The 12,580-nt window shown below is 39.7% G+C and overlaps 1 protein-coding gene across 1 annotated transcript in view; it reads left to right on the forward strand.

Moving 5' to 3' along the window:
• The window catches only part of PJA2 (praja ring finger ubiquitin ligase 2), a 33,688-nt gene extending 26,797 nt beyond the window's left edge, over nucleotides 1–6,891 (forward strand). Inside the window, exons 6-9 of the mRNA XM_083883135.1 lie at nucleotides 693–801; nucleotides 4,962–5,076; nucleotides 5,372–5,487; nucleotides 6,732–6,891. Of these exons, the coding sequence (XP_083739261.1) occupies nucleotides 693–801; nucleotides 4,962–5,076; nucleotides 5,372–5,487; nucleotides 6,732–6,812 (421 nt within the window). The 3' untranslated portion in view covers nucleotides 6,813–6,891. The remainder of the gene's footprint in view (nucleotides 1–692; nucleotides 802–4,961; nucleotides 5,077–5,371; nucleotides 5,488–6,731) is intronic.
• The last annotated feature ends 5,689 nt before the right edge of the window (nucleotides 6,892–12,580 follow it).

Here is a 12,580-nt window from a genome sequence, read left to right on the forward strand (position 1 = left end):
TGCAGACACCAAAGTCAGAAAAGGAGGAGGAAGTGCTCTAGGTGCTGGTAGGACAAGTGGAACAGGTAGGGCTTTGCTGAAGGAACTGTGTCTGGGGAGAAGCCGTGCTGGAGTAGTTGAAAGACTGCAGTTTGGGAGAAAAAAAACCCATGCAGGAGCAAGGAAACAGCATGAGGAGAAAGTAACTGCAGAGAGGAGCTACCCACGGACAGACCACAACCCCTGTTCCTTTCCCTCTGCCCTGCTTGGGATAGGGGAACTTAGAGGACTCAAGATGAAGGAGTGAAGTTGAGCCTGGAAATAAAGGGAGGGCTAAGTGAAAGATGTTTTAGTTTTTGTCTTTGTTTCTCACCATTCAAATCCATTTTTATTGGCAGTAAATTCATAGAGCAGCCTAACTTGAAAGGAACCTCAAAAAGTCATCTGGTTCAGCCTTTCAATTAAATTAAGGTTTTTCCTGAATTGAGTCTGTTTTGCCTGTGGTGATGATTGATAACTCATGGCCTTTTTTCTTGACCCATGAGCTTTAATCTTATTTATATGTCCAGTTGAGGCAGGCGATGTTGAGATCAGCTGGCTGGGTGTCTGACTGTTATTAGCAGGTGATGTGCAATAATTTTAAATATCCAGACTTTGTGTTGTAACTATTTGTTTTGAAAATAAGACCATGTTTCCTAACCCATATTTTTCAGACTACTTGATGAGTTTGGTGATGGCCTAGGACTTGCTCAAGCCATTCCTTACATGGAACCTCAATTTCTCACATTTATGGCACTAGAGGGACGCTTAGAAGCTGTGGAGGTATTAAAATATTTTTAATGATCTTAAATCAGTGATGCTGTGGCACAAATGTTTATAGTTGACTCTTTTTCAACTTAATTTGAAAATCAGGAGAATGAGGGGAAAAAATACTTTCCTGTGCTAGCTTGAAATTTCAGGTCTGCAAACGTGAAAATACATCTTGAAAGTTCTTTTAAAGGATGTACTACAGGAAGTCATTGATCAGTACCTATTCCTTTTAGTATATACATTTTTTTTTCTTATAAGACAAAGAAAGTTACTGGTTTCTATCTGTACACACATATGCCATTTAATTCTAAAGAATTTTGCTAAATTCTCTACATAACAAAGGAAAGCTTCTACTTGAATCTGTGTCTCTGAATTGTCCCAGCTTTTTTTTTTTTTGCAAGAGTACATTTGAATTTCTCAATTTTTTTTTATCAGTAGAAGACTTTTCTGTGTTTGACTGCCTTGAGTCTATGTATTTTAAATTTAAAAAAAAAAAAAAAAAAAGTTTTAAAAAGTCCACCCAGTAACAGACCAAAAAACCCAATCAGGAAAAGAAACCACCTGAAAGAGAAGGTGCCTTTTATCTTTATCTTGTTCTATCCCATTTCGCCTGTCTAATTTTCGATGGACCAAAGCATATATTACCAAGAACCAGCATGGTTATGATCTTTGTCTTTTGTTTATTACTTCAGGTTGGTCAATGTCACAGTGAATGTAGAGCTAGCTGAAATCCAGTTTGATGCAGTGTGACAATTCTTGCACCGCCAGAAATCTCCCCTGCAGGGTATTTGTCAAAATAAAAGTTAAATGATATGTAGACATATAATATGGTGTTGTAACAGCTGAACTGAATGTTTTGTGGGTGACATAAGTATAGGGCAGCAAGGGGCAGTTTGACTGCTAGCACCTACTTTGAAGGGGTGAGCAGGGCAGGCTGTATGTCATAGTGTGCTTGCAGACAAAATACCAAGGGCACTTTGAAATGCTCTCTGAAGCTGGCAGGCAGTGGAACAATCATAGATAATGGTTTTTTTTCCATGGATATGTGCAAAGTCAATGATTTTCTGAATAAGCTTCCCAGGTCTTTTCCAAGGCAGCGGAAGGGCTGTTCCCTTAAGTTGGCAGTCGTACAATTTCCAGGTTTTGTGTGTCCCCCAAGGTGTATAGGCAGTTGTCATTCATGATCAAGTATCACAGGGCCTTCTCCAGCTGTGTAGGATCTTGTTAACATTACTCATTTAGAGACACTTCATTAACGTGGTCTGTTGATACCTTTATTGTGAAAGCAGTATTTTGAAGCTGCCTAGAGAAAATTCTTGTCTCTTTCATAGCTGCTGGTTCTCACTACATCAAAAAAAAAAAAAAAAACAGAACTGCAAAAACAGTTGACCTCCTCCTTTGCATCAAAGCAAGAAGATCTGTGTAGAGAGAGGAAATTAATCCCATCTTTTTTTTTTTCTGCACATTAACACTTGGAGAGGAGACTAAGTTTATTAGGACTCTTAAGTTTGTCTTTCTCATTTTTGCATAACAACATATTTCAGAAGAAATGTGTGCAGTCCTGTCAGAGTGACCTGTGAAAGTAATCGTAGGTGATTATGTGCATGACTGGTTGAGGAGGTGCTGTAATTACATTTGTCACCAGGAACAGAGCATCACTGAGCACCATTAGCAAGCAGGCAGATCACTACAGCGGTACCTGTGGTACAGGGTGCTGTGAATGTGGAAAAGTTGTATGTCTTTCAGAGCATTTGTGCTTGAAAGTAAGGGAGTGAAGATAGGAGTGTGAAACTATGGTGGGCATAGAAGTCTGTCATATTTGGAATTAGTCAGCACAAAGTGGTAACTGAGTAAAAAAAGGAAGAGTTGTAAGGACTGTGACCACATGGAGAGCACAGGTTTTGAGTAAGAATTCCAGATATTCCCTTCAAATCTCAAACAGAATATAGAGCATATATTTTTACAGTATGAAGTAGTTACTAAAATTATTCAGAAAATATAAGCAAAACAATTAACTGTTGTTTTGAAATACTTGAAAGGGATGTGACAGAATAAAGCATCCAAAATTCAAGTGTGTCTTAATTTGGAGGGGAGGGAGTGGGAGAGAGCTGTCCGAAATAATTGTGACATTTGGAGGGGAGAGGTAATGAAAACATTAGATACTTGCTTTGAAAAGCTATGTTCTAGAAGGCTCTGGGTTCCTAAAAATTAATAGAATTTATGTGTGATTTTAAGTATTTTTTTCTTCCATCTGTTATAAAGAAACTACATAGGTGGGAGTGTCTGGGTTACTTCATTAGCAGTACAGAACAGGCCAGTTGCCTCTGCTGCATCAGTGACTTTTTAGATATTTCCTGTCCCACTTCACAGATGTGGGGAGCTCAAACCCCTGTAGGCTGTAGTGTTCTTGATTTTAACAGAAAAAAGTCCAGCATTTATTTTTGGTACATGGAGAAGTAAGCAGTTACACAAGTAGTAGGAGGAAGTACAGTTATTTTGAAGATACATCTTGTAAAAGTTATAAAACAGACACTACTTTGCTTAGAGTTTGAAAACGTGACTTTCAGCCTCAGAGTCACTCTAAGGCTTTGTGTCTATGATGTTTCTTTTGTGTACATTTCAGAAGCAAGCAAGCAGTACAATGTTTTCTGTTTGAGAACACTCTACTGGATATAAATAGAGAATTTTGACACATATGTAATATTGCAACCTTCTGTATCCCTGGGATCTTATCTCATTTTTCCAGGTCTAGTAGTTACTCTGATTAAGCACAGTATTTTTACCTATAGTTTATTCTCAGGCCACTGCAGTTGGAGCAAAAACCAAATACAAATACTAAAATCATCTTAATGTTAGTAAGGTAGTATTGTCTGTTGTACCAGAATTTGATGGTATTAGCTGTAAAATTGGAGCAATGTACCTGTTTTGTAGGGGGACTTGCAGACTGTACTAGGGATAACCCCAGGTTTTCCCTTCAACTGACAGATTTCTAGATGAGAATACATGTGTCAGTAGGAGCTGTAAATATTTCTTAGCTCATGTTGATCTCTCTTCTGTCACAAAGATTTGACTGTAGGTATAAAACTGCTAGTTTAGATCTGTGGTAGTGTGGTAGCTTGAGCTGCCTTGTCACTGTGGTTGAAGTCCAGGCATGTTTTCAGGTTGCAGCTGTAGTAACTTCAGGGGAAGTTTAAGAGGAAGGGCTACTGAAGAGATTTCTGTATAATCCAGAGTTTCTCTGGTATATAGAGCTTTTTAGTTAAGTGTATTCCCAACATTAAAAAAATGTGTACACTTCTTACTAAGAGAGTTGTGTGGCCAATAGAGTAAATAATTTTCAAGCTTATTAGAACAATAAGTAGTTGTACTTCAAGGATGTGACTAATTCACTTGGTGTGAACCCAGTGCTTATGTGTTCTTGGTTCTTCGGTTTCAGTTTGTTTGCTGTTCAAACAGGTAGTACGTTTCTCAGAAAATATAACATGATATTCTGAGTTCTGTGATTTTAATCTTTTTTTTTTCTACTGGATATCCTTTCAGTCTTACATAGTTGAATGTATGGTGTACACAGCAAATATATGCAGCAAATAGAGTGTAGACTTGTATTCTGAAAGACTTTGTATGGCAAAAAATTTGAGTTTAAAAAAGTTACTTCAGAGCATTTTGTCTGTTTTAAGATTAGAAATATCTACATGGATCTTGGGTTTTTATTTCTTAAAGTTTACATTGTTAATGTAGCCAAGGTACATAATATTTTTTGTTTGTGCCTGAGTAATTCAATAGTTGAAACCAGGAAGCACATTAGTGAGGCATTTATTTTCAGAAGCAAAATGAAAGGACAGTTTTAGATTGGAAGGCTTTATTACATTTTCAACTTGCTCCCTTTTCTGTAACTTCATAAAGTTAGCAAATGTTCATTGTAGATCAGGTTGCGGCTCTGTCCTCATACTCTAAGAATGCTTTAAAGGATGCATTTAAAGAATGCATTACTGTTTTGACCTTCAGTTTCATCTCATTCATTACAAAAATAAAAAGGATGCAATGGTTAGTTTGACAGACATATCTTCCATTTTAAAAAGTAATACTACTAGAATTGGATTCCTTTTTGTTTGTTTTGTATGAAATCTTACATTTGTAAGTAAGAGAACTTGATCTCTGCTCACCCCTTTCAGACTGCTCTGGCGCAGTTGGAGTCTCTTACATTTGATGTTGAACAGACTCATCCACCAGCTACGAAAGAAACCATAGATTGTCTGCCACAGATTATCGTCACAGGTGACTACAATGGTATGGAAAAATAATGGAGAATTAATTTCCACAAAATATGTAAAAACATGTTCAACTTTCTCTAATACCATAGATGCAATATTTAAGTTTACTTACTGCATAATGCTGTTTTAAGATATTTTGAATCTGAGTATAATTTTGATCCATTTGGAAAACTAATCTTTAATGGAGTTACTGTAACTACTTTGTAACCAATGATTAGTTAGTGATACTGTTGATAATATATGTATTTTAATTTAAGCTCATCTTAGATGTAAAATAAGTTAATAATGCTTTTTCTTCATCATGGGTTTAGGTCAAGAACAGTGTTGTACTATCTGTTGCAGTGATTATGTGGATGGTGAAATCATAACAAAGCTACCCTGTCGTCATGTGTTCCACAAACCTTGTGTAACTCTTTGGTTACAGAGAGTAAGTACTGCAGGATTGGTGGAGGATTTGTGGAGGGCGTTGTGTATTTTGTATATTCTTCTTGGAAGAACAACTTTTAACTCTTTGAAAATGCGTGATGAAATACCAAGAAATAACTGGCTGTTGAATTTATGCATTGTGGAATGAAATTCTAGTGCAAGTGAGGAAAGAAATTTATATTTGTATTTACCTGAAGTGCAATTTCTTAAATAGAGGGAATATATCTGTAAGGAAAAACATGTTTTGCTTTACTCAGAGTGAAAGACATGGATGAGTTATATTGTTTTGGTGCAAGAAAAGCTTTCTTTACTATATTCCTACCTTGAAGTAAAGACAATGGAAACATTTTCTCTGAGAAGAGCAAAGGGTTTGCTCTGTTTTACCACGATGTCAGGCCCACTTATGGTGACAACTAAGGCTGGCAGAGGAAATACTGAAATGCCTGTAGATTAACTGTTTTTTTTAATTATCTTTAGTAATTCTATGTGGTATTAGATTCCATTTTCCTGATCTGTAATCCATTTCCTTCCAAATGTTTTAAAAAGGCTTGCATCATGTTGAAGCTAGACTAAAACCACCATAATTAATGGTATGTTTTAATACCATTCTAAACTGGTATATTTTTTTTTAGTTGCACTTGCACTCTCCTTTGTGTACAGTGCAAGCCCGGACTTGGTAGTTCTCAGTGAGCTTACAGTGTAACACAACTTCTTCAAGAGTATAAGAGAGAGATTAATTGATTGTACCATGATGGTCATATCAGTACACCTCTAGCATGGAGAGTTGATAGATTTAGTTGATGAGTTTATAATTTTTTTTATGATAGTGTTGATTACCTTATTCATTTTTCTTGTTTTACACATTCTGGCTTTTTTTTTTCTATTGTCATAGTAAACTGCTATTGCTGAAAAATAGGATAAAATAATTCCTCTTTGATTTGGGCTATACCTAACTTATTTTTAATTCTTGCCTCAAAAAAAAAAGTCCCACCTGTAAAATCAATGCTGTGAAGAACTTGGGGAGAACCTGATGCATTTGCTGCATAGCAGGTGTAAAAACAAAACTAGTATTTCTTCTGAATTTGTGTTAGTTGTCATCTCTAGCTATGCGGTCAAATTTGAGTTTGAGGTGGTGCTGTTGTGGAGACTCTAAATACTTCTATAAATAATAAATTTTAGCTTTTCATTAGAATTGAATGCAAACTATGCAAATGACCTGTTTTTATTTTTTTCCTCTTTTTGTAGTCGGGAACATGCCCTGTTTGTCGTCATGTACTTGCGCCTGTACTTCCTGAAGCAGCTGATGACACTGCTTATTTTATTTGATTGATGATCCAGCATCTTCTGTTAACATTGCTACAGGACCCTCAGCCTAGGGTCAGAAATAAAATCTACCACCAAAATAAAAATGTAAATTTTGCCTGTTTTAATTATAATATGAAAACAACTCGGTATAGAATATTAATATATAAGAATGGATTGGCTTGGATTGGAAGGGATTCTAAAGATGATCTGGCTCAAACCCCCCCTTCCTCTAGACCAGGTTGCTCTAAGTCCTGTCCAGCCTGGCCTTGAACACTTCCAGGGCTGCATCCACAGCTTCTCTGGGCAACCTCTGCCAGGGCCTCGCTGCCCTTGCAGTAAAGGACTACCTCCTAGTACATAATTCAAATCTACTTTCTCTTAGTTTGAAACCATTCCGCCTTGTCCTGTCACATGCCATTGTGAGTAGTCCCCCTCCATCCCTCTTGCAAGGTCCCTTCAGAGAATGGAAGGCCACAATTAGGTCACCTCAAAGCGCTCTCTTCTCCAGGCTGAAAAATTCCCATTCTCTCAGCCTTTCCTTATAGCAGAGGTGCTCCACTCCTCTGATCACCTTAGTGTCCCTCCTCTGGCCTCTCCCCAACACTCCATGTCGCTCCAGTGCTGGGAGCCCAGGGCTGGAGGCAGCTCTGCAGGTGGGGTCTCACCAGAGCGGGGCAGAGGGGCAGAATCCCCTCCCTCCCCTGCTGCCCACGGGGCTTTGGATGCAGCCCAGGACACACTTGGCTTTCTGGGCTGGGAGTGCCCATGGCTGGCTCATGTCCAGCTCTCAGCCCCAGCACCCCCAAGTCCTTCTGGGCAGGGCTGCTCTGGCTCTGTCCATGCCCAGCCTGGGCTGGCACTGGGGGCTGCCCCAGCCCAGGTGCAGCACCAGCCTTGTTAAACCTCATGGGATTCCCATGGGCCACTGCTTGAGCTTGTCCAGGGCCCTCTGGATGGCATCCCATCCCTCAGGAGTGTCAACTGCATCACTCAGCTAGGTGTCATCTGCAGATTTACTGAAGGTGCACTTGATCCCTTCATCTCTGTTATTAATAAAGACATTAAACAGTTCTGGTCCTAAAAGGGATCCTCAAGGCCTGCCACTTTTCACTGCTGTTGTTTGGGACTCTGAGCCATTGACCACCACTCTCAGGACATGGCCATCCAACCACTTTTTAGCAGCCCACTCATCAAATCCATTTCCAATTTAGAAAGAATGATGATGTGGGGAACACTGCAGTGGCTTTGCTGAAGTCCAGATAAATGACACCTGTAACCCTTTCTTTATCCACTGCTGTAGTCACTCCATTGTAGAAGGCCACCAGGTAGGAAAGAATGAGAAAGAAAATGGAAAAAAATAAGCCTCTTTAAAGTTCCATGTTATCTATACATATACTAGTACATTGGACGCATTCAGATCCTGGCAGGTGTTGATAACTTCTTTTGGCTGTTAGACAAAGAGGTAACAATTTTTTCTTAACTAGCCATAGCAACATAGGAAAAGAACTTTCCCTTTGACGTGAGGAAAGTTTTAAGTGTTTTGGATAAGGTTACATGGTAAGCTGCTTCATAAGTCAAAACTCTGTAGATGCCTTCCTTGTTATACAAGGCCGAAAGCTCCTGTTTCCCCTTCTTTTCCTATTCTGTGCTTGATTGAACACCTGAGGAAAACAAACTTTTTTTTATAAAGCAAAGCTGCAAAATGCAATTTTTCTCTATCCCTAAAAAATAGCTCCCTATGAACTACATAAGCTGCTTATTTAAGCTGTGAAGAGTTTTTAGATCAGAGTGTCTGAGTTGAAAGGGGCCTTACACATCACCTAGTTCTAACCCCCTCTGCTATGGGAGGTAGGTTGTTCCAAGCCCCATCCAGCCTGGCCCTGAACACTTAGGGAGGGGCAGCTGCAGCCTATTCCCAGTGCCTCACCACCCTCACAGTAAACAATTTATTTCTAATATCTAATCTAATTCTTTTCTCAGTTAAAGACCCTTACCCCTCCTCTTATAACTGGACTCCCTGGTAAAGAGTTCCTCTTCAACTACTCTATGGAGCCCCTGGAAAGCTGCTGTAAGGTTCCCCAGGGCCCTTCTCTGGGCTCTCTCAGCTGTCCTCACAGGGCTGGTGCCCCTGCTCCCTGGATGTTTTCACAGCTCTCCTCAGGTTCTGCTTGAGTATGTATATGTCTTTATTATGCTGAAGGCTCCTGAGCTGAACACACACTCCAGGTTGGGGAGAATGCTCCATGGGAGTGAAGCAGGGAACCAGAATCATCTCCCTTGACCTGCTGCCCACAATCTTTTAACACAGCCCAGGACATGTTTGGCTTTCAGGGCTGCCACTGCATGTTGCTGGGTTGCATCAAGCTTTTCATCATCCAGCATTCCAAGTAGTTCTAAGTGCTGCTCTCAATCCATTCTCTGCCCAGCCTGTATTTATGTTGTACTTTGAACTTCCCCAACCCAGGTGCAGGACCTTGCACTTGGCCCAGTGGAACTTCCTGAGATCCAAACAGGCCCCACTCAGGCCTGTCAAGGTCCCTCTGGGTGACATCCCCTCTCTGCAGCGTGTCCATCACACCACACACCTTGGTGTTGTCAGCAAATTGGCTGAGGGTGCTCTGATCCCACTGTCCAAGTCCCTGACAAAGGTGTTTAGCTGGGCCAGTTCCAACAACTAACACTGGAGGAATCTCCTTATCCCTGGTCTCCACCTGGGGCCATCAAGCCATTGACCATTTGAATGTGACTTTCCTGTCTGTCAAATCTGTGTCCTCCCATTTAGAGGGAAGGATATTGTGTGGCACAGAAGTCAAGGACTCCTCTCAGAGCAGTTGGGTCCTGGATACCAGACCATGCCTCTGTTCCCACTGTCAGCACATCTCTCTGAGTGCATTGTCCAAGCAGGTTGAAATCTTATGACCTGTTTGTCTTTACTTTCTCTTTAATTCCCTTTTGTCTTCTTGTAACTCCTCTGTAATCTTACCTGCAGAACTCTGCAACCCATCTCACTCCTTGGAGTAAGAATAGAAACATCCCCTTGAAGAAACGCCTCAGGTGAAAAACCCAGTTCAAAACTGCCCCTTTCTTTTTGCAATCTCTACAGGTTTTCTGCAGTTTAGCTCTGAGATCAGCCCTAAATTGTCGGTGCACCATCACCTCCTATTTTCTTTTTGAACCTGCTTCCTTCCTTTTTTCTTTTGCTGACTGTCCAAGCCATTCACGTTTCTTCCTCATGTTTCCTGCCACCTTTATCTTGCTAATTTCCCCTCTTCTTTCAAACTGTATTCTATGCCATATTTGGTTTAGGGTGCTCATTCTACTTGTTACCAGACCTGTACCCCTCATCATTGGAAATTCCTCCAGGCCCTGACAGCTGCAGCCCAGGCCACCTCCAGTTTTCATGTCTCTCCTAACTTCCTCCATATTAGTGAGAAACAAGTCAAGAAATGTTTCTCCTATGGTTTGTCTTCATCATCTGGACTAGAAACTTACCCTCAGTGCTCTCCTGTATTTACCTGGACTGCTTGCAGTTGGCTGTGCCATTTTCCCAGGAAACATCATATGACTGAAGTCTTCTGTTCGGATCGTGACCTGCAAATTCTTCCTTTAGCTGAAGAAAGAGCTCTTCACCAACCTTCTCTCCTGGATCAGGTAATGTGCAGTAGACACTGAATACAAGGTTTCTGTTGTTGGCTTAGTCTCTAGTTTCCATCCATAAGCTCTTCATCGTTGTTTTTCAAAACCAGCTTAGTGCAATCAGTCTGAATTTTGGCAGAGGAAAATTCCCCCAACTCTCTTTTTTGCCTGTCCATTTTTCAATAGTTTGTAGCCATCAGTCACAGCAGTCACGTTGTATGATTCATCCCAGCAAGTTTCTGTGGTAGCAATCGGGTCATGGTTATGTCTTATCTTCTGTAAAGAGGTACCAGCTGGATTCTGTTCTGGATTTTTAATCTCTTGCATGAGTTCAGTGCAAGATCACAAATAGGTAAGCCTTTGGAGGCTCTTACACCAAAAATGTTCAACTAATAGTACCTTTATGTTTGCTTAAGCAGTTTTTCCATTTCTCTGTTAGATTTGTCAAGCCTGTGGGATCTGAAGTAGCTTAAGTTAATTCCTCACTTTATTTTCTTTATTTATTTTAATTCCTCACAATTATTTCCTCATTTTATTTCTTTCTTTTATCTTCTGCTTCATCAGTTGTCTCTGGTCTTGCTTCGTAGTGAAGGTGTTCAGCTGAAACTTCTCTGTGGACAGTTTTTCATCTGCCTGAGCTCACCAGTTGTAGCTGTTTCAGAACTGTACACCTCTGGTTCCACTTACAGATTGGCACATAGTGCACTCCCCTCTGGGGCTTGACAGCCTTGGAGCTCCAGGATGTGGTGCCATTTTGGCCTAATGCTTCCCTTGAATTTTCATACCCTACATCAAAAATAATCTGCCAGTGTCTTTGTATGTGGTGTTATTTCCCCTCAGAATACATTTCTGGTGCATCAGTGTTCTGGCTCACCTTTCCAGGCTTGAATTTGCTGATCAGCAGATTGACTTTTTACATTGTGGGAAATGGTGTGCTTAATATTTAATACCAGAGACTCAATCATTGTCATATGCAAAAAAAAAAAAAAAAAAAAGGGGGGGGGGGGGAGCGGGAGGAGAAAACAAAACACAAAAATCTCAGATTCCCCAAAACACCTTTTCAGCCTAGTAAATAAAGTGTGTAGAAAGCTAACAATCTTCCACTTTGAACTAATAACTCCTATCTGCTTAGAGCACACTGAAGATATTTTCTTTCTGTTGCTTTTAACATCTTCTCTTGAATTTAATTGAAAGTTAAGTGGTCAAATTTTTGGGGACGGCATATAGGATCAGTTGTTAAATGTTTAGCTATTTCCAAGATGCTACCTTCTTTTTGTATTTTTAAAGATCTAAAAAGTCCTGTATTCTTCAGTTTCTTTAAAGAATTGCAAGGTTGTGTTGCACAAAAACTAAGTGTTGCAACAACGTAGTTCTTCTGAACATAAAGAAGAATATAGTTTTTGAGAGCTTTTTCCTCCAGAGGTAATTTACCCATTTTAAATTAAAATAATGATAATGCAATACATCTCATAGGAGGAGGGAACTGGCTATAACTGGTTGACATGATGATAAAATTTGATATTTGGGCCCTATTTTACAAAGAACAGAATTTTCCCAGCTTTGGGGAGTTTGGGGTTTTTGGTGGGACTAGCAAGGCCTACTGAGTGATCCTTGGAATTGTTCTTTTTTTTCTGTTTTTGTTTGTTTGTTTGTTTTGTTTTTAGAAACCTCCCCTGTTTGAGAATTACTGCTTTACAGTTTGTATCCTGAAAACTGTATTAATACTGTAGTGATGCTGCTTGGCTTTCTGCATAAATACTTTGCCGTATTTTCACAAAATTCCTTTTTTTCTTACTTGAACAGAATAGGAGTGAGAGTGGGGCTTTCTGGGCTAACATAATTTGTCCAATACAGGGCTTCCTTGAGTAGATTTTTAGTTGTTAAAGATCAAGAAAATTTATTTATATTGTAACTCCCCAATAAGATATAGCTATTTCCACTGAACAAAATACACTGCTGTTGGTAGGCTTGTTCTTTCTCAGAAAGCCAAGGCAAAGACCAAACCAAACAAAATCGAGTTTCCCCTTTGATTGCATGGCTGCACTTCCACCTTGAAAATATATTATTTTCTTTCCAGATGTTTTTTGTTGATACAGATGTAATGAGGTTTTGTGAGACACTGATGGTATACAAAGAGAACTGTCTTTACATTG

Source organism: Zosterops lateralis (genome assembly GCF_965231275.1).
Source record: "Zosterops lateralis genome assembly, chromosome: Z".
Classification (NCBI taxonomy): Eukaryota; Metazoa; Chordata; class Aves; order Passeriformes; family Zosteropidae; genus Zosterops; species Zosterops lateralis.